The sequence below is a fragment of the Macrotis lagotis genome, chromosome 1 (genome assembly GCF_037893015.1).
Source record: "Macrotis lagotis isolate mMagLag1 chromosome 1, bilby.v1.9.chrom.fasta, whole genome shotgun sequence".
In the NCBI taxonomy this organism is placed as follows: domain Eukaryota; kingdom Metazoa; phylum Chordata; class Mammalia; order Peramelemorphia; family Peramelidae; genus Macrotis; species Macrotis lagotis.
In genome coordinates this window covers 766,157,360-766,183,748 of record NC_133658.1, presented here as the reverse complement: position 1 = coordinate 766,183,748, position 26,389 = coordinate 766,157,360, and the positions used below count along the sequence as shown (strand labels likewise).

The window sequence follows — 26,389 nt, the reverse complement described above, 5'->3', positions numbered from 1 at the left end:
GGAGAGCAAAAAATTCCATTTCTTTTGTAAAATATTGCCTCATCTATGAAATTATAAAGAATAAGCACAGTTTGAAAGAAGAGATATGGGAAGGCACTCCCACCACACTCCTTTGCTGAGGTGAGAGGCTCACAAATGTATAATGTACATATTTTCAGACTTTTTTGATGTATTCATTATGCTGATTTTTCCCCTTTTTCTTTAAAAGATATTAGTTGTTATGTGGGATAACTTTTTTGGGAAGGAAGGAGTGATACTTGGAAGAAACATTGTGTTGGAAAAAAAGGAACAAATAAAATGAAAGAATATTGTCTCAATTCCTAGATAAGTTGGGTGATGAGCACCATGGAAACAAAAACTTGAGCTCCTTAATGATAATAATAGCCATGTGGTCAGTACCTTGAGGAAGAACTGAGGGCCAACTGAGCTTCAAGGCCAGAAGTCTTTAAGTTGCAAATAATGATGCTTACCATATTGCACAGCACATAGTATGCAGTTAATAATTGCTAATTGACTGACTAAATATCTAATGAGCATAAGATGCAGAAAGAGACATGTTTATGGACATGACTACTGTGTGAATTTGTTTTACTTGACTAAGCTTATTTATTTAAATGACTTTTCTGTTTCCCTTAGTTTTTAATTGAAAGGGGGGAGGGTCCAGGAGGATTAAGTAATATTTATGTAAAACAAGAGGGCCATTAAAACATTTTTTATAACAGAAGAGAATATAAGGATGTTCAGAAAAAACGCATAGAAAAGCTAGAAAGTTTTGAAACAATGTCTAAAATATATTATAAACTCTTAAAAAAGCAAGTGGTAGGAAGTGCAGAGTCACTATTTCATTTAAAACTTTTGGTAGTTTTTTTGATAGTTTTAAATGTATATATGGAAGTATTCTTTTTGGAAGCTTCAACTTCAGAATGAAAATACAATTTTTAAAAATATCTAATTTCTGACAGATTGCTTTATGTGGGGGGGTGGGAGAGGGAAGTAAGATTGGGGGAAATTGTAAAACTCAAATAATATCTTTAATAATAAATAAATTAATTAATTATAAAAAATATCCAATTTCACTTTTATCATTAAAATAATAGTTGCTATTTTGGACATCTAGCATCTTTTATTTGTGTATTGAAATAAAACCCTCTTTTATTTAGTAGAAGAACTGAGAAGAAGCACAATATTGTAATGAATTGAATAACTCTTCACCCTATATATACATGGGAGGCAGCATAATTAAAGGGTGTGGACTTCTGGCAGGACAGCTGGATTTGTGACCATAATCAACAATGTGACCAGTAAGCAACAATATAAAATATGATATATAACGGTATAATAATGACAATTGATAAGGATGATAGCATTCATATAGAAATTTAAGGTCTGACTAGTCCTTGTTGACTTCAGGTCTAGAACTCTATCAATTGTATTATGTAGCCACTAAGCTTAATCGCTCTTTGCTCCTATTTCATCATTCATACTATGGGTATAAATAAGACTTACATTAGTTGAGATTCCTTTGTCCATGTGTATATTTACTCCTTCCAATAACCAGATACATTTTGATACCTTTTTTTGAGATAAAAATTAGCTGATGACAGGAGAAAGATCTATAGTATTTGGAATGAAATAAACTCTTAATAGATACTTGCTGAAGAAATGAATGAATATCAAAAACTGACTTGTTTCCAAGAAATGATCAAGTTCCTTTATGTAACATGTTATTATTGTGAATATCATTAAAATATTTTATTACAAAAACTTGGATTTTCCCCTTTATTAAAGCTTTGAAATATGAAGTATAGATGTATTTTTCTAGACTCTCAATAGAGACTACTTAATCATCTAATTATTGCATTTATTGTCATCCACTGACAACATAGTTCCCCAGAGGAAGAAATGTGGCTAGGAGGTAAGAGATGATTTCACATTCCCATAGGTCTCTGGGCTATACCTGCCATTTTTTCAAATGAAACCAAGCTACTGTTTAGTCTCCAAGGCTACTCTGCTTTGGTGAAAAACACAAATGTACTCTGACCCATCCCCCAACCAACTGCCCAGGCAATTTGATATCATTCTTGTCCACTCTTTCTCAGAGTCATTCATCCTCTTCCTCGACCATTATTGTAGGTTATTCTTCAGAGGTCTGACCTTTACAGAAGGTCTTCTCTTCATACTCTTTCCCTTGGAAATCTAACTCATCCCAAAGACTAATGCCAAATCAATGCCTCTGGTCTAATTCTTTCCCTCTAAAACCACAAGTCCAAACTCCCAAGAGGGTATTATCTGATTATTTTACCATAACTCAAATGCAGCATAACTCAAACAGAGCTTGTTATCTTTTCCCAAAACTTGCTCCATCTTCTGACCACTATTTCTGTCTTTTGTACCACTACTCACCATACCTCTCACATTTGAAAACAATTTGGATATAAATCCAAATTTATCCAGTTTAAATCCAATTTACTTGCAAGTCAAAACTATGCCCTCCTGATGTCACAGTTCCTTTTCAAGAACATCATCTTCATGAACATCAACAACACCAAGCTTAAAAAAGTTATGGTATCCCACCACATCCAAGGCCATTACCAGTCATCTTGATCTATGTCTTGCCACTAGACTCCAAAGTGAGCTCTGCCTCAGTTAAATCATTCTCTTGAAAGTCAAGTCATAAACTTCCTGCTGTCATAACAGCAAACATTTGTAACCTTGTATGTGTCTTTAAATTCTTCCTCTCTCTTACTTCTCATATCCAATCAGTAACCAAGTTCTTCCAATTTCACTTTTTCAGCAAATTTCAGACCCATCCCCTCTTCTCTATTCCTATAACTATGATCCTGCAGTAAACTTGATTATCATCCATCTAAACTATTGCAATTTTTAATGAGTCTTCCTGTCTCTGCTCTTTGTTCCCTTCTTCCCCCTCCCTTTCACATACATACAAATCATCATTCATATTATTCCCAAAATAATTTTTCTTATATTTCATTCTCTAAATTTTGCAATCATACTTCAGCAGCCTTCTCCCTGGGTCCATTGATAAGTTATTACAGAACTTCCATTTTGAAAAAAGGTACCAGACTGCTATACTCTGCTACCATAATTAAGCTGCTTTCTCCAACCCCTGTAGCCTCCTTCACTCATTGTTGAATTCCTCCTAAAACTTCCATTTGGGGGAAACCATAGACCAGATATCCTTCATTCTTCAGACCTTTGCCCCTTTTTCAGTGTTTTCTCTCCAAACCCAAATTTTTTCAACTCCTTTTAATATATTATCCTCTCTCACTGGAAGATAAGCTCCTTGAGGGTAAGAACATTTTTTTGTTTATGTCTGTCCCCTCAACTTAGGACAATGTCTGGCACATAATTAGTGCTTGATAAATGCTTGTTGACTTGACTGCATCTAGTTATATCCAGTAGTATAATGGTAAATATTTAACAACCAGTTATTTTTTTAAAACAACTAACATTTTCTTTATCATTTTCCCAGGGTAGCTAGGTGGTGTAGGAGATAGAGTACTGGGTCTGGAGTTAGAAAGATTCTTCTTTCTGGGTTCAAATCCAGCTTCAGTCATTTACTGACTATGACCCTGGCCAAATAAATCATTTAACCCTGTTTGCCTTAGTTTTGTCATCTGTAAAATGAAATGAAGAAGGAAATGGCAAGTCATTTCTGTATCTTTGCCAAGATACACAACTGGGATTATGAAAAGTCAGATACAACTGAAATGACTCAGAAACAAACCAATAACAAAATCTATCACTTTTTTTAATTTTAAGGACAAAAATGTTTATTTAAATATTGTGTGATTAGTAGAAGCTAAGGGAGAGGGGAAAGTAGAGGCAGTTAGAAGCTGCATTGAGGACATAAGTCACCATGAGAGGATAAGCAACAAGGTAAGATAACCTATACTTTCTTAATTCTTGACAATCAGCAAAGGAGTAAATCAAGTCCTAATTTAGTATTTGCCAATTTCCCAGATGGGAATGCTCACACTGAAAATTTAACTATCAACTCTCTACAAAGGCTTGCAGGGACTCTAATATACCCTGATTATATCATTATTCTGCTCAAAAATTTTTGTGGCTCTTTCTAACTTTCCATCTTTATCTCTTATTACTCTTATTAATCTCCTCCCATCTCTCCATGAACCCTTCTCTAAATAAACTTCACTCTACTCCCCTATTCCTGACAATGTCATATACTTTCCCTCCTCCATGCTTTTGATAACTCTATTATTTGTGTCTGGAAAACTTTCCTTTCCTCTTTTTACCAATAACATTTTTAAAAAATTTTTGCAAGGCAATGGGCTTAAGTGGCTTGCCCAAGGCCACACAGCTAGGTAATTACTAAATGTCTGTGGCTGGATTTGAACTCAGGTACTCCTGACTCCAGGGCCGGTGCTTTATCCATTGCACCACCTAGCTGCCCCTACCTATAACATTTTAAACTTTCCTTTAAACATTAACTCATATAACACCTTCTCTGATGCCCTATCAAAAATAATATTACCCCAAGACTTCTTATAATACTTTGCTTTGTGACTCTCTAATGAACTTACCATATAGTATATATATTAAAGACAGATGTCTAGGGGCAGCTAGGTGACACCGTGGATAGAGCACCGGCCCTGGAGTCAGGAGTTCAAATACAGCCTCAGACATTTAATAATTACATAGCTGTGTGACCTTGCCTTGCAAAAAAACAACAAAAAAAGAAGGTAGCCGTCTAAAGATTCCATGAGTGCACATATCATGTCTTGCTTAAACTTTGTAACTCATCCACTGTCTAGATCAGTGCTTTATACTGAAATTCACTTAATAAGAACTTGTTCAATGAAACAAAAGATTGAATTAGAATGAGAATTTAGAACAAAGTAAATGTGTGAGAAATTTGTGCTTGGAACTATATGTCTGACTATTAGGAGTGAACCAAGCAAAAAGTCTAAAAATGGGGTGAAAATGCACTATAGTGGCAGAGGATCAAATGTATAATATATAACCATAATTCATCCTCAGATTCAAATTCAGCCTCAGATAATTATATGCTGTGTGAAAGTGGACAATCATTTAAATCAGCTAAATCACTTACAATCACTTAAAAAAAAGAACTTGAACTCAGATTCCTCATCTCTAAAATGGGGATAGCAATAGTCTCTTCTTGCCAGGGTTGTTGTGAGGATCAGATGAGATGATATTTATAAAGCTCTCAGCACAGAGCCTGTGCATAAATAAGCACTATATAAATGTTAGTTATTTTAAATTAAACTCACCATGATCCTCACAATGGCTTTGTGAGGTTGGTAGTACTGACTGCAACATCCAGAACTATCTCAAGCCCCCCCCCTTCATCTATCTGAGATTATTTTGAGCAAAATCTGAAGAAAGGCTAAAAAATTGAGATTACACAGTTTGGAGGAGAAAAGGTAGAGAGGAGGACCTGTGATTTTAAGTCTTATGCTGGACTTTATATATGTATCTTATATGTATAATATATAACCATAATATATTCATATTCTATATTCATATATTTAAACATATAATTTAGAATATGTATAAATAAATCATAGATAATATTATATATGAGTATACACATATAAATTCATATATAAAACACATGTGTATAAAAGGTATTTATAATGCATATAACTAGGTTGTTGAAAAACTTTTGAAAGTAGAGCACTCTGAAAATTTGAGATGTTACTATTAGCTAAGTAAACTGACCTATATCAAAAAGACTTATTTTAGCAACTTTTATTTTTAAAAACTTTAGGATTTGAGGTTTGTTTTTTTAGTAAATCCTAGTAAAAAGAACCAATTCTTTCCAAACATATATAGGACTTCATTAGGTTCTCAAATTACATCCTTTCTAGTGCTTTGGTTTTCTTTCTTCTTATTCACAGCAGGTTACTTTCCATACTAGCTATCATTTTCATTTGCCATTTAGTTTTATTCACTGCAATAATCTCTCCATTCTCCCATTGTATTTTGTAGTCATCATTTATTTCAATAGAACAAGCATTTCTGAAGCATTTTTAACAAGCAAAGGTATTGTCCAAGGTATAAGGGAAAGTCATTGCAGTGGTGATACAAACTGAGAGTGTCTGCCCTCAAATTCACATTTTCCTGGGGGGTAAACTGGGTAAGCTAAGGATGGTACACAAGGTTATTTATTTATTTACTTATTTATTTAGTTTGTTTGTTTTGGCAAGGCAATGGGTTAAGCGATGTGTCCAAGGTCACACAGCTAAGTAATTATTAAGTATATGAGACTAGATTTGAATTCAGTCCTCCTGATTCGAGGGTCGGAGCTCTATCCACTGGGCCACCTAGCTGGTCCTGAACATGGTTGTTTAAGGAAGGAGAGAGCAGTATCAACTGGGATGGGAGTGAAGGTAAGGAAGACATTACTGTAGGAGCCAACACTTGAGAGAGTTCCTCAAAGGAAGCCAGGGAACTCTTAAGATGCAGAAGTAAGAACACCATGCTTTCAGTCAAGGAGAATATTCTTGTGAGAGGTGGGGACACAGAATGTTGAACTCTAATTCTTGAGCTAGAAACGACTTCTCCTTCCTCTCAGTTCTCACTGTACTCTGAACTTCCATCATCTCTATTTTGGATCTTGGTAATTTTGCCTTTTTCTTCTTTCCCTCACTAGCCCGGGACTCTTAGGCTTAGATTCTTATTCTTTTTTTTTATCTGCTTCAGTCTAGTACTTCCTAAGCATTCATCACCTGGCTCATATACCTCTGGTAAAAAGCAAGCAAATGACTTAAGGCTTACTTAACCATTAGAGAAAGTATGATACCACAATGTTGGTCAAATTGAACTGTGCACCACGGATGAGACCAGGAACAGAATGAAGCACTTTAATTCCTATGACAATTTAGAATCTTAGGGCTACTACAGATGGGCAAGTAAGCCAAGATTTCCAGCAAAACCAACTTTCCTCTATCACTCCACATCCCCAGCCCTGCTTTCAGACCAGCTCCAACAGCCTTCTATCCAGGAGAGTGTAGAGAATAAAATATTCCCACCTGCAATAAAAGAAATGGAGGCAGAGTTCTGAGCCAATAGCACTTTATCAAAGGATCCATGGTTCCTTCAAATGAAGTGGACCTCAGATCTTCCTCATGATCAAAGATGCCCTCATCTTCAAGGGCCCTATTTTTATAAGGGTTGGTATTTAGACATTCAAGAAAGATTATCTCAAATATAGAATAATTCCATTGATTAGCATATGCTGCATAGTCTAGAATAAGTTAAAATAAGCAGGATCCCAAGTTGGGCAAGGCAAAAATAGCTTTGATGACTAGGTGGTCCTAAGATGATTGAACTCCTTTAGGTAAGGCAGGAGGGGATGGTAGGGGTGATACACACTAGATGGTCATAAGTTGGTCACTTTCTTATGTTAGAGGAGAAACAGTGGTCAAGAGGTACAAAAAGAAATTGGACAACTTTCCATGTAGTTTGATTTATCACCAAGACAACAGAAAACAAGGGTTGAGGGCCTCTGACTAGCTTCCTATGATTGCACAAGTGAACTTACCATCTTGACCTTCACATCATGACTCTGGGATTTAATATCTAGATCTTATAATATCAGATTAGATTTGAGTAGGAGTCCTCATTCATTAAATCAACTTTCTCAGAAGCAATCCCTATAGATAGGACAAGCTGCCAAAGCCCCTATCCTCTTAGAGCAACCCACAACTACTGAAGACCCCAGAAAGAAAGTCCTCAGCACCAAAGTCCAAGGAACCATAGAATGGTTCAAAAATAGAAACAGACATGATTTTATCAGTATATATGATGATAAACAATACGCATTCTAGGAGAGTGCTAGAAATTAGCTGATTGTTACATTTTCATTGTGAACATTTTCATTTCAGTAAATACTACACATTGGTGCTTTGTTACTTTGTTAACTGCCTTAGAGGTTGGCTAAAAAAAAAAAAGATAACTTGAGTCCAAAGAATTCACAAAAACTTGGCCTGTGGTCCAAACCAGTTTTTGTTTGCTTAGTGCTAAGAGTGGTTTTTATATTTGTAAATAAAGTTTTTATTATATTTAAAAATGTAAAAACAAGTCTTAGTGAGAGAGTGGTTGGTCCAGTTAGTGTCCCCCAGCAGACTTAAAGTAAATGATAGAGAAAATACTAATAATGTAAATTAAACTTAAAAGGGTGTTCTGCATCATTAAACATCCACTAACATCCCTTCTTTGCCTCCTGCTTCATCACAGCACTTTGATGACCATGAGATCTTCCATTTGACTTCCAGCTAAAACTGCCTCTAGATGTTGTCTTCTTCCATCAGAATGTGAGTACAGAGCAAGCACCCTGTCTTTCCATTTTTATCTCCTGCTCTTAACAGTGCTTTGCACATAGTAAGTGCTTTAATAATGCTTTTATATTCATTCATTCAGACTAAAAAGGACTGAGAAAGTCACTGTGGTCTATGAAAGAGCAATTTAACATTTCCTCTTTGGACTCCTCATGGAGTCTTTCCATGTCAAAACTCAAAAAATTTTAAATATCTACTGTGTACAGAGTCCAGTGCTTCATGATAAGGCAAATGTAAAATTTAGATAAGTCACAATTCCTTATCAAAGATGTGGAGGTGACCTTAGAAGTTATCAAGAACTTTGATCTCCCTCATTTTACAGATAAGGAAAGGTAAGCAAGGAATGATTTGATAAAGGTCAGAATTGAAGTCTTACTGATTCCTATCTCAGTTCTCTACCAAATAGACTATCAGGTGTCATTAGAGTTTATTATTCTAGTAAAAACATAAGATGAATATACAAATAACCATAATATATATAATAAATAGTGTATTTTTGTTTGTTGTTTAGTAATTTTTCAGCCATGCCCTAATCTTTGTGACTCCACTGGGGTTTGGGGGCAAATATACTAAAGTGGTTTGCCATTTCCTTCTCCATCTCATTTTATAGATAAGAAACTAAGGCAAACAGAATTAAGTGACTTGCCAGGGTTATACAACTATTAACTATCTGAGGCCAGATTTGAACTCAGGAAGGTAAGACTTGCAAACTCTAAGTCAGGTACTCTAACCATTGTATCACTGAAATAGTGTATTAGCCAGATGCAAAATTAGAGTGGGGTAGATAAGATCAAAGAAAACTCCTTGAAGTAGGTTGTCTTTAAAGGGTGGGTAAGAATTATGCAGGCAGAGATGAAGAGAAGTCACATAGTAAAGAGGAGGAAAAGACAAACCAAGTCGGGAGACCTTGAATAATCCATTAGGTCTGGGCAACAAAGCCAAGGGGAGTGATGGGAGATAGGGCAGGAAGAGAAGATGCTGCAGAATGGGGCAGAACTTGTCAAACTCTTGACTGAATTCTAACTTCCTTGTTCAAATCTTGGGAGACAATTCCATTACCTCTGAGAGACACTCACTATAATAAAAATATATTTTTAACATAATTTTAATGACTGTTACCAATATTGACAGGGATGGAGATACATAATAATTCTGTGCTCTTGAAATAAACTACAAAGTATCAAAGGCTTCCTCACTTAAAATAAAGGGTAGATACCCAAGTTATCTTTCCTGTGGCCTTAAATGCTGGTATACAAGGCATCCTCATATCTTTATGACAACTAAAGCTTAAGCCTACTTCCTCTTATCATCTGTTCAAAATAAAGAACATCAGTTTTTCATCTCTGTAAGATACTTTTTGAAACCTGTAGAGGTTCTTGGTTAGCTTCCCACCCTCTCCTCCCTGTCTCTCACCCCATTCCTCCCAGGGCCAAAAAATGCCAGTACCTTTGTCTTTCTCCTCCTGGATATTAGCTCTCAACTTTAAGCATTTGCTGAGAAAGTTGTCTAGTTAGATTGTTAAGAATTTCTTTTCAGGGGTGGCTAAGTGGCGCAGTGGATAAAGCACCGGCCCCGGAGTCAGGAGTACCTGGGTTCAAATCTGGCCTCAGACACTTAATAATTACCTAGCTGTGTGGCCTTGGGCAAGCCACTTAACCCCATTACCTTGCAAAAACCTAAAAAAAGAGTTTCTTTTCAGTAAAAAAAAAAAGATGACAATAAGTATTGTACTTTTGAACTGCCCAGGTTTGTTCTCTCACCCTACCGCCCTGCCTTGAAATTGTTTAGGCAAATGGGTGTTTTTGCTTTTTTTGTTTTTTCTTGGTGTTATACAAGTTTTTCTATTGAGGAGGGAGCCCAGCTTCTGCTACATGAGTACTGGTGCCATGTGACCTAGTGGAAGATATTTAATCTCTCTGAGCCTCATGTGTGAAATGCAGATAACAGTCACTGTGCTATCTACCTCACACTTTCAATATAACCACTTTGTATAGGAAGAAAGAAAAATAAGCTATAATATCAATGATGAGGTTCAAGTTCTGCCTCTCCAGTTTTCTAGCTGTGCAACCCTGTCTAAGTCATCTAATCTTTCTGAAGTTTCATTTTCTTATAAATAAAATTGAGTTAGTAATATCTGCCATATCTGTTGTGGTGATCAAAAAAGATGTCTAAAATAATATTTGTAAAGTAATGGAAACTATGTTTTAAAAAAGGTGTCCGCATTAGTATCTCATTTAATGGACCCAGCATGCCTTAAGAGGGGCTTGTTACCTTTCCTTATGACAGCTGTAGTCATTTAATGTGTATAACTGGCAGCTGTCCAGGCCAATGTTCCACAGAGTGCAAGGTAGTACTTCAGGGAGGCTGATTTACAGGCATTTAGAGATGGGAACCTACTACCAGCCTGCCCTGTGAGGTCTTGCCTCATTACTAACAGGATTTCATAGCTTTACATATGAGTCTTTTAATCTGTATTTACTGAACACCCATAGACAGTATTCACAGCAGAGACTTTATCAAATGCTTTGCTAAAAACTAGATAAATGACAGCCTCAGAATCGTATCTGTTATCTACCAATTCAGTAATCTTGCCAAAAATAAATGGGAAATGAAATTAGCCAGCAATGAACTTGTTCTTGAGAAGCTATGTTGGATCTTTGTGAACATCAGCTTCCTTTTCTGTGATTTCATAGACCATTCATGATTATTACCATATCTAAGATAATTAGGGTTAACTTCGTATGCCTATTGTATAAGGATTACTCTCATCTCTTTTTTGAAAATTGGACCATTTGTCCTTCTTTCATCTTGTAGAGAGAGGAGGTGTGCTGAAGAGAAAAGAAAACTGGTTTTTGGGAAACAAGAAGCCTAGAGTTAGAAGTCTTGCCTCCAACATATACTTCATATGTGATGTGATCTTGGTAAGATCTTTAAACTCCCAGTATTCTAGTTAACTAACTCTCTAGGACTATACATTAGAGAGAAGGTCCTGATCTGAAAATGAGAGAAAGTTTCCTCATTTAGAGGTTTCCTTTATCAATAAAGTCCCTTTCCCTCTCTTTGTTTATTATGTATCTCTTACAAATTCAGAGAGCCATCTCTTATAACAAAGAATAAAAAAGAAAAAGGAGGGGAGGAAAATAGTCAATTTTCCTGGAGCCAGGAAGACCCAAGATCAAATACACACTCAAACACTTGACATTGGGTATGCCATTTAACCTCTGTTTACCTCACTTTCCTCAACTGTACAAAGATGTTCATACATAATAGCCCCTACCTCCTAAACTTGTTGTGAGGATCAAATGAGATACTATTTGTAAAGTGCTTAGCACAGTGCCTTGTGGTTGTTCAGTTATTTCAGTTGAGTCCAACTCATGGGATTTTCTTGCAAAATATTGGAGTGGTTTGCTATTTCCTTCTCCAGTAGCAAACAGAGGTTAAATGACTTGCCCAAGGTCAGAACCAGGAATTTCTGAGGCTGAATTTGAACTCAGATCTCTTGACTCCAAGTTCAACACTCTATCCTCTGTGCAACCCAACAGACACCCCTGGTACATAATGGTGCTTAATAAATGCTTTTCCCCTTCCCCATTGACTGTCATCTCAACTATGTCCAATCTTACATGCAATGCTCCATGTTTCTTGTTTCTATCCCCCTGAAAAAAGGGAGGTGCATTCTCATATCTCTTTTTTGAGGTCATGAAAATATTTTGGGGGGAGCCATTAACAGATTTTAAAACTCAAATTTGTTCAGTGGCCAGATTAGTTTGAGAACCAATGGACAAAGAAAACAAAATGACCACCACCAAATGGTCATTTAAAATGTATCAACACATGCATTAAATATTGGTCAATCAAACCATTATAAGAAGTGTTTATAAAGTCTCATTGGCCTGCTCCACATTTAGACTAAAGGAAGGATAAAAGAACAAAATAGACTTTCCTGTTTCCCAAGTGTTGCTGCTATATGATCCAATGGTATCTCTTAATTTATTTTAAGCTTGTCAATACCTGGCTACTATAGCAACCATGTGACCCAATTACATCAGTCACCAGGCTAACCCATACCAGCAAAACAGCCTAGTTTGAAGAAATTCTTTTCTCTGAATCAAATGTTACCTGTTGATTTACTGGTCAATTCAGTAGTCCTATGTAGACATGTTAACTCTTATTCAGGAGACTAAATGAATAGATATATTGTTGGAGTTGAATTGTGCTAGCCACCAGTGAAGACACTGAAGGTCTATCCCATTCTTTCCAAACTAGACTCAGTCAAATATCCTAATGAATTAAATCGAGACCAACCCACCTTCACATATATAGGCTATAACCCCTAAATAAGAGGGAAAATAATATATACACTGGGAAAGAATTTACAGAAAGACAAAATATTTTAAAAATACTACTAATGTATTTTAAGGGAGGAACTTGCTTTAGTTTTTTAAAAATAAATAAGTTCCTATAACACATTAAAAAACATTAAAGATACATATTAAGATAAAAGAAACCCTGAAAAGTGTGGAAATTTACAGAAAACAGGGAGGGAGGGAGGGAAGGAAGAAAGGAAGGAAGGAAGGAAGGGAGGGAGGAAGGAAGGAAGGAAGGAAGGAAGGAAGGAAGGAAGGAAGGAAGGAAGGGAGGAAGGGAGGAAGGGAGGAAGGGAGGAAGGGAGGAAGGGAGGAAGGGAGGAAGGGAGGAAGGGAGGAAGGGAGGAAGGGAGGAAGGGAGGAAGGGAGGAAGGGAGGAAGGGAGGGAGGAAATCTGAGTTTCAGATAACTCACTCAGTCAGCAAGAAAATTCATCTGAAATTGTGGCTCAGGAGGGCTTCTAATCATCCCCCAGTAGTTGGCAGCCCTGGCTGAAGGGCTCCTACCCAGTCTAGCCTTGTATCTCTGCACCAAATCTTGCAACTCCACCTCTCATCTAATCACTTAAACAGGTTCTCACACTGGTTGACACACATTCTCATTGGTTTCCAAATGAGGCACAGACAGTGTGGATTACAATGTGGATAGAGCAGAAGACTTGGAATCCACCTCAAATGAATTCCATCTCAAATACTTACTAGCTGTATGATTTTGGGCAAATAAATTAATCTTTTCTAAGCTTTACTTAGAATCCACCTGAGTATGAATTCCATATTTGCTTACTAGCTGTATTACTCTGGGTAAATAAATTAATCTTTTCTAAGACTCAATTTTTCTCATCGGTAAAATGAGGATAATAATAGCACTTATCTCATAGGGTTGTTGTTAGGATCAGGTGAGATAATTCATGTAAAAGGATTTTACAAACCTGAACCTGCTACATAAATGAAAGATAATAAAATGATGATGATGATAATAATAATAGTAATGATGATGATGATAATGACTGTCTTTTAAGAGAGTCAAATGTCATTAACTAGGAGTTTTTTTTGGTGATGATCTTTAGAGTGGTGATCTATAAAGATTAGATAGGGAAGGTAGTAAGCATTTATAAAGAACTACTAAGAATGGTATGCACTTTTTGCATATATTTACAAATATTTCCCTGTAATGTAGGTGCTATTGTTATCCCCATTTTACAGTTTAGGAAACTGAGGCAAACAGAAGTTAAAATACTTGTCCAGGGTTAGACAGTTTCTGAGGCTAGATTTGAATTCAGAATCTTTCTGACTCCAGGGCTGTACTACCAGTTGCTTCTAGGCAGGTTCTTGAACTATGAGAAAGAAGGGTATATAATGAGAGTATTGGACTACAGGATGATATCTAAAGTTCCTTTCAGCTCTAGCATGATCTCTATGATCATATGAGTCAATGTTCTTACTAAAAATATAATTTTTACCAGTTTATCAAAATGGATTTCAGCCCTTCCCATATGCACAATGATGCATCTAAAGAAGACAATGATAACCTGTAACTCATAGTCTTATAGTTCTAATGCTAGCAACTACTTAAATGTGCTCTAATGCTGGTAACCACACAAATATATTCTTCTCTTTAAAAAAAAGAAATCCTGATAAATGAAAATTTTTAATTTACAAAATGAATAGTATTAGGAGGGTATTTATATTCATATAGGATTTCTTTAAATAAGACTCCTCCTCAGCTAATTTGGTTACTATATTTGGTTACTATCATTGACTACTTTGCAAAAAGTCTGAGGAGATTGGGGGGCTGGGTAGAAGATGGAGGAAGGGTGTGGTTAAAGTATCTGGAGTCACTACTAATTGAAAAGCACAAATTGTAAGCTATTTGAATTGAATTACAAATAGATCCAAAATTGTATTGAAAATCAATTAAAAAGTGTTTTATTTTTTAAAAACTCAAGAAACTGATATATCTGTGACATATAAATCAATTCATGATGTAACAAGGTAACTTGTATTTGACTAAATTTTTTTCTTACTTTTAGTGTGACTTCTTTCAGTCAGTGTATGAGTTGTTCCAAAATGCATAAATAAAATGAGGTAATGGACTTCTTTTCTATTCTGGGTACTCTTAATAATCCCCCTGGAGCCATTTTCTCTATTCTTTTCCTTTTTTTCAACTACCAAATCTATATACTCAGCAGGAGATAAATTATTACTGAAAGACCTGTCATATTTTATGGTTCTAGAGCCTCTAGATTAAAACTTGAGAGAAATATTCTGAATCTTAAAGAAAAAAATAGAACATATCCATTTTTTTCTCTATCTTTTTTTTTGGTCAAGAGTAATTTCTAAGAGCCGGTTTAGAAAGCATAAGCTTCTAAAAGCATAATTTGAGTAACTGGAAATTGAAAATAGGAGAAAGTTTTCTTTTTCTTTTTAAAGTTTAAATTTTAAAATAAAATAAAATTTGAATTAAAAAAATTAAAAACATTCATTATATTTCTAGGAAATATTTACTTGTTTATGCAGCTAGAATTAAATCAGGAAGAATGATAGATTGGTCAAGTGCAGGCCTCAAGCTAAGGTAGTTTTTGAAAAAAATTTTTTGACTCCATCTACAAAATACACAACTGTGCAATTAATACAGTGAGCTTGACAGAGGCTTCATACAGTCCATGTGAAAGTGGCATAAGCCACAAGATGTCTAGATTCTGATTATCTGAACTGGTGCTTACTGTGTTGATTGGTCTCATGTAGATGAAACCTGGAAAAGATTTCATCATCAAATTGACTTAGGCAACCACTGGAAAAATTACTTTCTAATATTTTGAAAGAAACTTATAGACTATCCTGAAGTTGAGGTTTAAATCCCACTGAAACAGTAAGATACTAAAGAAAAATTATCATTAAATGCAGCATGTAGAACTCAAAAAAATAATCAGAAAAAGAATTTATGACCCAATTGTATGTTACACAATAGAAAAGAAGACCTGAAGGATTTACTTTGGACAAAACCTCACTTAGCTTTCCACTTTTACCCAGGACACAACACAATGGATAGGAATGCCATTGCTCACCATGTGAGTAGAATGGAATGATTCCCTTTTCAGAAGCTGACTTGTTCAGTAGAGATTATTCAGTAGAGATAGGGCAAGTAGAGCTCACATTTTCCATCAACTAACACATGCATTCATTCCTTAACTATTTACTGTAAACCTCTTCCATTTAAAGTTCTGTACAGGATATTCTAAGAGATCCTGGAATCATTCTGAATTTCTCATTTTACAGATGAGGAAACTACAGGCCCATGCCTAAGATCCTGTCCATAGTATCTTTGCAATGACTGGCTAGTCAATAAGGAAGTCATTTTTTGGTGACAGGCTGTTCAACCCTGCTGAAAATCTTTTTGCTTTTTGTTCTCCATAATAGCTAGCTGATCTTTGTATCCTACTTTATGTTTCAGGAAGTAAACAGACATTATCTCATTTGATTTGCTCAGCATAATAGAGTAAATTATAGTTTAGGTGGGATATTGTTCATTGGAGTCTCAACAAAAGCAACATTACACTTATATTTTAAGCATCCCATAACCATCATCTGTCTTACCCACACCTACACAAGTACAAGTGGGGGAAGTTGTAGGAGTCTTCGGCCCTACCAATGAGAAACTGGGGTCAGTACACTTAATCTTCATCCCCTAAGCTTCAGATCCTTCATGGCAGACCATCTGCATACATTTGTGTCTCCACCATGCTAATCAGTGATGTATCTTGTACCCCTTATTCCCAGTTCTCATGGAGAAAGTTATAGAGTCAAAGATCTAGAACTGGAAGGTACCTTAAAGGCCTTCTAGTCTAACTTTCTTAATTTTTAGAGAACACTGAAACTTCAGGGGGTTCTGACCTTACCAAGACCACAGGATGTATCAGAAACAATCAAGTATTTGGACAAGCCAATGTTCATGTTTACTTCATCAAGTAACACTGCCTTCCTCATTGCAAATTTTCTATTTTCCTCTGCCTCCAGAAGGTCCCCCCATTCTCATTTGGCTCAGTCGACAGAATTGAAAAAAAAACTAATTCATTCAAAGATGTTGTTCCCAGGGTTCTCAGACTGGGAAGCTAGAATCCAAAGCTCTATTATTGACTCACTCCATAACCTAAGGCAAGAGCCAGACTTCTCTTTTGTCTTTGTTTCCTCCCCAGGCTGATGAGAGCCTAAGGATAATGCTGACCTCATAAAAGTGTGTCCTAGGTTTGGATAAAGTGATTCATAGTCATGGAGTATCTTATGCCAAACAAAATGTGAACCTCAGAGCTAAGTATCTCTCTGTAATGGATCTTGATACGAAAGTTCTAGCTAATGTATCATCTCCTCCAAGAAGCCTTTCCTTATCCTCCCTTAATGTCAGAGCATTCTCTAGGTGACTACATCCAGTTTAACCTGTATATAACTTGTTTGTACATAATTATTTTCATATTGTGTGTCCTATTAAATTGTAAGCATCTTAAAAGCAATGATAATTTTTTACCTTTCTTTATGAGGCACACAGTAAGTACTTAATAAATTCTTATTGACTGATTGACCTTAGTGGTCATATGACATATGGAGCTGACTGATCCACGGGAGACATTGTTGGTGACGTGTTATTTAGCCCTGCTGAAAATCATCTTGCTTTTATCTTCCATCCCAGTTAGTTGATCTTTGTTTCCAATTTGTGCTTTATAAAGCCCTGTATCTCATTTAATTTGCTATTATCTCTTTTTCCATGAAAGTAAATTGAAGTACACAACAGTTTACTGTGGTGATTGGTTGGCTCTCATGAAGATGAAACATGGAAAAGATTTCATCATCAAATTGACTTGGGCAAACACTGGAAAAATTACTTTCTAATATTTTGAAAGAAACTTGAACTATTCCTGAAGTTGAGAGTTGAAGTTGGTCCATGATAGAACCCAAATTCCAACCAAGACCTTCTAATTTCTGATCCAGTGCTCTTTCCATACCAAACTATAGTTGTTTCTCAGAACTCCTCAGTGACTTCCTATTGTCTCTAGGGCTTAATACCAATTCTATTGGACATTTAAAGTCTTTCATAATTTTATTCCAGTCTGACAAGGTCTTTGATACCCTATATTGTCTCCTAAAGTGCTTTTTGTTCCTACTGACCCCCTGCCTAGAATGTTATCCCTCCTCAGCTCTGGCTCTTATGGCAAAATCACTAGCTCCCTTCAAAGGTCAGGAGGAGGCTGCCATCTTCTACCATCAATGAATCAATCAATTATTTTAAAAAATGTATTAAATGTTTACTATGTTCTAAGAACTATGCTAAGCACCAAGGATAAAAAAAAGGCAAAACAAATCCTGTCATCAAAAAGAATCAAAGGGAGGAGCAACATTATAAGCATTTTGGTATGTTGAAAAGATATAGAGAACAGATGGGCAATAATCTAAGAGGAAGGCACTGGGAAAAGCTTCCTGTAGAAAGTTGGATTTGATCTGAGATTTGAAGGATGCAGGGAAAATAAGAAGCAAAAGGAGGACAGATAGAATTCTAGTCATGGGAAGCACATCAACTGTAAAGTCAAGGAGATAGAAGTCAGATGTGAAGAACAGAACTTTCAGTAATTAGTTTTCTATCTCTACTTCCCCCTCAAATTATGTTTAACTTACTATATATATATATATATATATATATATATATATATATAGTATTACTTCTTGATGGAACAGTTTCCCCTCCTCCCTAGTAGAATATAAACTCCTAGAGAGCAGGTCATGTCTTGAGGTTTGGGCTTTTATAACCCCAACTCCTATCACAATGTGATATATATATATATATATATATATATATATATATATATATATATATGTATATATACATATATATATATATATATATTAAACCCTTTAACAAATGCTTATTGACTGATGAATGAATGAAAGAACGGTTGCATTCAGAACTCTGGCTCTTAGTTGAACTGTCCAGAGAAAGGGTTCTTGGCATGACTTATATGGCTTGCAGTCAGATGCAATGCCCTCAGTGAAGGTAAAAAGTCCCATATAAGACATAAGTATCCTGACCTATTTAGACACTTGGATGGAATACTAGATCTACTAATGCTAACTGAGGCAGGGCTTGGGTATCTTTGTTCAATTAGCTGAACCTTCTTCATACTCTATGGTGCTCCAATAAGTATATCACAAAAAAGTTAACTTCTAATTTCTGAAAACTTCAGAATGGAATTCATCTATTCCTTTAAACTAAAGATAACTTCAACTATTTGAACTAATCTTCACCTGTAACTCAGTGCATGGCTTGTTCAGTCAGTGTCAATAAACATTTATTAATAACCTATTAAGTGTAGTATGCTGAGCTACAAGTTGAAGACACAATGAAGGGCAAAAGAAAATCCCTTGCTTTCAAGGAACTTCCAGTCTAAAGGGAGGACATAGCCTATAAATAAATCCTGACTATTAAATGAAAGTGAATTAGATTTAATATGCTTAATCTCTAAAGCCAGAACTAGATCTAAAATTTTGACTTTATTCATTAATTACCCAACAATTGGAGCTGTCCAGACATAGAATGGCCTATTCAAATGGCAGTAAGTTCTCTCTCAAGAGAGCTCAAGGAGAAACTGGATATCCATTCATCAGATCTTAGAGAAGAGATTCATGCTTTACATAAAGGTTGAATTACATGGCCTCTAAATTTTAAATTTCCTTGATTTTGTGGAAGACAGACTCAGAGATATTAAGCAATTTTTCCAAGGTTACAGTTTGGAACAGAGGTAAGGACACAGTCACAGAATCAGGATATTAAACCACTGTACTTTTCTCACTTGCATGCACTTCTTTATTCAGCCTTTGGAGAATTTTCAGCCTGGTCTTGGAGGTATTTTATCAACTCCCCCTTCTATCATCTTATCAACATTTTTTTCCTCATTATTCCCTGCTACAGACTTCCTATTTTGAGAAGATCAATCTGCTTGCTAGACCTTGGACATAATATGCCCAAGTACATAATGTGCTCGTTCCTGATCTTATCCTTTCCTTCACCTGGAACCTCTTCCTCCTTTGCCAGACAATACCTCTCACACTCCATTCCTACTCAAAACTCATCTCCACTAAGAAGCTTCTGAAAGCCCACTCCATTCTGATCACTTTTTTCTCTCTTTGTTTATGGACACAAGTTTCTTGTAGATTCTTATTCCTTTATATCCTCCTAATATAGGATGGAGGGGGTGATGTGGCTTCTATGGTGATATATTAGAGATATTGTAAGATAGCAGCTATATTTCAGGGCATCCAAATAAGCTCATTCTAAGAATGGAAAATCCAGGTACTTGTCTTGGTATTCATCTGGGTGGGGCTCAAGAGGCAGGCTATGGAGATCAGGAACAGGTTGGGTTAGGGTGTGTTTATTACTGGAGGCTTAGAAAGGATTTGGCAGCAAGGTGGATGAGGGTTGAGAAGGTTGGGCAAGTGGAGAGTGATGAACAACCTTCTCTCTAGGTGACGGGTTTATTGGCTTCTTTCTGTGTGTGTGTGTGTGTGTGTGTGTGTGTGTATGGGTGTATACATATGCACACACATGTGACCATGCCACAATACCTTAAAGACAGCATAGTAGTTTGAGAATAGCAATGAAACAGAAGGCTGACTGTTGAGGGCCATTTCAATTCTTCTGTCTGGCTGATATGGAGCACTGCAGCACTCTGCAGGGGTTTTCTTCACAAATAAAGGCTTAATTTCTAAATCCATGGGGTTGATACTGGAGAAATGATGAACTGGGGAAAATTATTTTGTCTTTCCTAGCAAACCAATAGAAGAAATTCCCCTACCCTTGTTATATTTTTTTAAATCCAAAACTTTCTTGAATTTTTTCTTAATTTGACATGAACTTTCACATGTTGATTTCTGCTATTTTCCCAAATGTTGAATGGAAGATAAAATGCAGTGAATAACAAGAATCACTCTTCCAAATTCCTAATTTTCTTAATTGTGAATAAATTAATTAAATATTCATAGTCTCTAAGTTAAAAGAATTGTACATTTTCTTTTTAACCTCCTGAACTTTTTTGTTATATAACACTTTATTTTTTTTTCAACTACATTTACTTTTATCCTTTCTACCTAAGGAAGCAAAGAAAGCAATGAATTTGAGGTCAAAACCTGACTACCAGCTTCCTGACCTCAGAAGTCATTAACCTTTCTGAGACTTAGTCTACTTGTCTGTAAAGTAAGGAAAAAATAATATTATATTATGTCATATCATATTTTACATTATCTCTACCTCCCAGGAACACAGCTTGTAAATTGTAATGCAAATTATACATGTATGTTGGTATCACATGGGATCTATACTAGCTGAGTACCTTATAAAAGCAGCCATTCATGCATCAACAACCATATAGATAAATAAATGTCTAGAGCAGATCTTAAACTTTGTGAATGTATCATGGATCCTTTGACAGTCTGATAAAACCTATCCGTCTCTTCTTGGAATAGTGTTTTAAAATTTCAAAATATGTATAAAATTAAATACACCAGCCAATTTTTTTGAAATAATTATCAAAAAAAATTAAATAAGTTCATAGGCCCTGGGTCAAGAAGATCCTCTCAAGAACCAAATGGTTACTCTTGTCATTTCTTAGTGATGTAAGTTGATAGATGAAAAGGTAGTAAAGTTTATGAACTGAAATTCCAATTTCCTTAAGGAGAGCCTTTAGTCTTGGGGGTGAGGGAGGAGAATCTGAATTCAGGCTGGACACAAAGGCAATTTCAGGCACAGCGTTGCATAGGGCACTGCCCATCTCCCCTCCTGTTATTTAGGCCCCCTCCCACCTATTCCGAGGCAGAGGCAGTTGCCCGCCTCCCCTTGCTTGGTCGGGTTCCACTGCAGAGTATCTCTAAAGGCGTCGGACTCACCTGGGGTTCGATCATCCACCCCTGCTCCCTGCTCTCTCCAGGGACAGCATATCGGAAAGCCGAGTAAACAGGTATCTTTTCTCGGATGCTGTAGAGGGTGGCGAAGCGCTCCTCGCCCTTGTATTTTTGACAGATTTTCACGTGGAAAGGCTCAGCCAGTCCTTCAGGCGGGGTCTCTTCATAAAAGAACTTGTTACATTCCGCAAAGCCGGCTTCATCCTCCCGGACCAGCCTGCCCTCTACAAGCCAGGAGAAAACAAAGAGGCTGCCCAGGGGAAGGAGAGATGCTGGTCTCATGTTGGGGGCCTTCCTGAAACTGGCCGTGCCCTCCTCCCTCCTCAGCTCCCGGGGCGGGGGGCTGCTCCGAGCTCCGAGGCTGGGGGGGCGGCGGCCGAGCAGCCCAGCGAGGGGATCGGAATCTGGGAACGGTTTACAAGGGAAATGAAATCCGAAACCCAGCCCTTCCCTTCGGGGAGTGGACTCTTTCTACAGGCAGGGAGGGCGCCGCCAGAATGCGTGGAAGCTGTGGGGTGTCACCCACTGCGGAGACAAATCAGCAGCTGGAGGCTGGTCCTTTGGGTTCCCCTTTGGAGATGACTGAAAAGGCTTGGGCTGCGACTGTCAGAGTGTATCTAGAAAGAAAGGCTTCAAGGAAGCCTGGGTTCTGGGAGATAAGGAGCTTTTCTTATTTTTTTTTTCCTTTTGTTTTTTAATGTGACGCAGAATGCATATTTAGAATATTCAGAGTATGGGGACACAAACCTAGGTTTTGGTGCATAGCAGATCTGTCTCCTGAAAAAGTGCTATCCAGGACACATTGTAAGGGCTGAGAGAATTCCAAACCTTAGCATTACATATAGACTGCATACCATATACATACATATATATATATATATATATATATATATATATATACACACACACATATACATGCTTTTGGTGAATAATCTCTCTGCATATATGTGTATATAGACATATATCAGTCATGTAGTTCAGTGGAAAATTTCAAAGGAAAAAATGTGATTATTAGGCAACAAAAATAATTTTTTTTATGTTACATGGTACTGATCTCCTTATTTTACAATTAATCTGTATATGTATATATAGGTACCCATGCCCAAACACAATCAGATACCCAATTGCCTGGAGAATGGAAAAACAATGAGCAGTTTCCTGACTCTTATACTTACATTGTAAAAGATAATCATCAGTCATTTAAGCCTATCATTCCTCCTAATAGGTGAGGAAAATCATGGACTCCTGTAAAGGTCATATGCTCTAGCCTCCTATTCAAATCATAAATCACCTCAATAATAGCTTCATAAAATGGTTCCTCAACTTGTTTGAAAATTCGTATTAGAAAATAATCTGAATAACATTCCTTTTTGAGATAGCTCCAGATTTCTTGGAAGTTTCTTTTACTAAATTTTAGCTTCCATCCACTGGACACAGTATTAAATACATTTTGTGTTCTTTCTATGAAATTGCAAGCAATAAAATTCAGGCATATTTATGGACATTAAAACATTAAAATTTATCCTGGTATTTCTCAAAAGTTGTAAGGAACTTATCTTTGTAATCACATGCACTTACAAGGGTTTCTCCACTCTTAGCAAGCCACAAATCTCTAAGCAAAGAATTAGAATTGTATCATGAGCAAAAAGGGTTGAAAAATATTGAGGCATTCTGATACTCTTTTTTTTTTTGAGGTTTTTGCAAGGCAATGGGGTTAAGTCACTTGCCCAAAGCCACACAGCTAGGTAATTATTAAGTGTCTGATTTGAACTCAGGTAATCCTGACTCCTCCTGACTCCAGGGCTGGTGCCACCTAGCAGCCCCCATTCTGATACTCTTAAAGAGGATAAAAGATTTAGCCTTAAATCAATTATTATTTGAATGTATTGGGTACATGAGCCACACTCCACACAACCTTCTTCCACATGCCTCTTACACCTTCAGTGCTCCACTTAAAATTTGCCTCCTATATAAAAGCCATCCATGTGGCTTCAGCACTATTTCCATATCAAGTTCATAGCTAAATGGCAGAAGTTTGAAAACAACAAACATCTGCAAAGAAAAACTGGTTTCAATGCCACATTACTACTCTCATTTTTTCCATCATAAATAAAGGTTTTTCTATCATGAATAAATTATGTGACTAGTGTATGTATACATAAATATATATATATATATATACACACACACACTATTTCATGTCCATGCGCAATAGTTACAAAACTAGATTTAATAATGTTTCTTAATAAGAATATTACTATTTTAAAATTAATTTTAAATTTCAAATTAATAAAATAATTTATTAAGTTTATATTCATTTTGCTATTTTTGAAATATCTTACTTGGCTTGACTTGTAGAATGCTGGTGAACAAATTAGCATTTGTCAAAAATACACTAAGAAACAGAATTAAGTCGCTTGAGATTACTGAGGGAGCTGAGAAGATGAAAATTATAACACTGGCTTTATTTTTCTAGGAAGGGCCAAGCCCAAGAAAAATGAGATTTAACTTACTGGTATAAAGGAGGAAATGGTATGCTGAGGTAAGAGGATTAAAGTTCCTGCCAGATTTTGAGCCTTAAGGGAAAAAAAATGAGTCATATTGAACTGAAATGTGGGTAGAGTTATTCTTTTTCCAGACAAATTGAACTAGAGATGGTGGTAATATTTAAAGGTACTCTCAGAGAATTAATTTCAGATAAGATAACAGGCAGGAAGATATTGCTTCTATGAGTGTAAAAGTCTTTATGAATGCTAAGGGCCTCTTTAATACATTTATGCTATTTACTTATTCTTTGGGTAAAATCTTGGAATCCAGAGACTAATTCCAGACAAGAGTACTTTTGACCTGTTAAGATATCAAGAAGTTTTCTTCCCTCCCATTTCTCTATAACCTCCTCCAATTGAGGCATACACCTACCTATACAAGTAGATGTCAAATTTTCTCCATTCCATCTTCAAAATGTCCCTGAAATCTTTGTCTTCATTCTCTCTTTCTTCCTACCACTATAACTAAGCTAGTTCAAACCCCTACTATCTTCTATTATTGCAGTAGACTTCTCATGGATTATCTATGTACTAGTTTTTTCCTTTTCCCATCCATCTTGCACATTTGCTCAGTATTTTTTAAACACAACTCTCAGATCACATCAATTCCTTGCCTCAAAAACATTCATTGACTTCCTATTGCCTAGAAATAAAGGACAGACTTTTTAGTCTGACATTCTAGACCAGTCTCATTCTAGTTCCAGACAAGCTTTTCAGTTACTCTCTTTTAAGTTTGTTATATTAAGGCAAAACAAATTAATGATACACCCCCATTCTGACCCTGTCCTTCCCTGTCCTCTTACCTTTCCTCTTACTATTTCCTTCTGGGAGGCAGAATGGATAAAAATTGGCTTTGTAGTTAGGAAAAACTGGCTTCAAATCCTCTTTCAGACATTTGCTTAGGCAGGTGACTGACTCTCTTTCAGTTTCAGTTTCACTTTCCACATTTCTAAGATGAACTGGTTGAATTTGATGCTTTCTAGAATCTAACCTTTTTAGCTCTAAATTTCTAATCCTATGAATGTCCTCCCCACTAATCATTATCTTTTAAAGTTCTCACCTTTTCTTTCAGGTTCAACTCAGGTGTCATCTTCATCATCATCACTCCTAACCTGGAAGTGACCTAACACATCTTACATTTCTGATATCATTTTGTATGGTGATTGGTCTGGATTTGTTTCTAAAATCTTCTCTGTAAGATAGGTATGTTTTATCTTTATTATTAGGTTATAAAATCATTGAAAATGGGATTGTATCTGATTTCATTTTGTATAGACAGTACCTAGAAAAGTATACCTTAATTATTAAATATTTAATTGAACATCCTTTTCTAAATATATTTTTCTTCATTTTTCATCTGAACATTTCATATTGTCTGTTTTCCAAGAATTTCCCAATAGGTCCAATGGGTCTATAGTGTTTTGCTTATATTCTCTGGACCTATTGGGAAATTCTTGGAAAACAGACAATATGAAATGTTCAGATGAAAAATGAAGAAAAATATATTTAGAAAAGGATGTTCAACTGAGTTATTAGTTTTCATTTGACAGATGAGGAAATTGAGTCTCAGGGATGTAAATTGACTCACCCAAGGTCAAACAGCTAGTAAATAGCAGAGATGGGACTGACTCAAAGTCTGAGCTATTTCCAGTATAATATGATGCCCTTTATATCAGTCATACTGTCTTCTTGTTCATGATTGAAGGAGTTTATTACATGGGTGTGAATGGTCTTGGATTTAGGTGGCATGATCACTCACTCTCTGGGCTTCATTACCATTTCCACAGCCCAGATGACAGCTTTCAAGGTATTTTGACACCAGGTTAGGAATATCTGTTCACAGTATTATTCACAGTATTACCAACTTTGATGCTCCCCACCTATGTGACTTGGGGAAAGTCACTTAATCCCCTGGGACTTAGTTTCCTCATTTGTAAAAGTCCCTTCTAGTTTCAGATCTATTGTTCCCTGTTCTGATATAACAGGCTCAGTGCTGTCTGGCAAAAGATCTATCATCAAGTATTTATTAGGTGCTACTTAATTAGTATTGGGGGTTACAACAAAAGGCAGAAATAATACCTTGCCTAAAGGAGCTTAAATTCCAGTATGAGAGAAAATATTGTAAAAATTAGGTGTATACAAGATACATACAGAGTAGATGGAATTTAACCTGATGGAAGAAGCCATTAGTA

The 26,389-nt window shown here is 36.2% G+C and overlaps 1 protein-coding gene across 1 annotated transcript in view; it reads right to left on the bottom strand.

Moving 5' to 3' along the window:
* ENDOD1 (endonuclease domain containing 1) overlaps positions 1 to 22,083 on the bottom strand; it is a 36,334-nt gene extending 14,251 nt beyond the window's left edge. The window contains exon 1 of the mRNA XM_074216491.1: positions 21,637 to 22,083. Within this exon, the coding sequence (XP_074072592.1) occupies positions 21,637 to 21,933 (297 nt within the window). The 5' untranslated portion in view covers positions 21,934 to 22,083. The remainder of the gene's footprint in view (positions 1 to 21,636) is intronic.
* Positions 22,084 to 26,389: the final 4,306 nt, after the last annotated feature.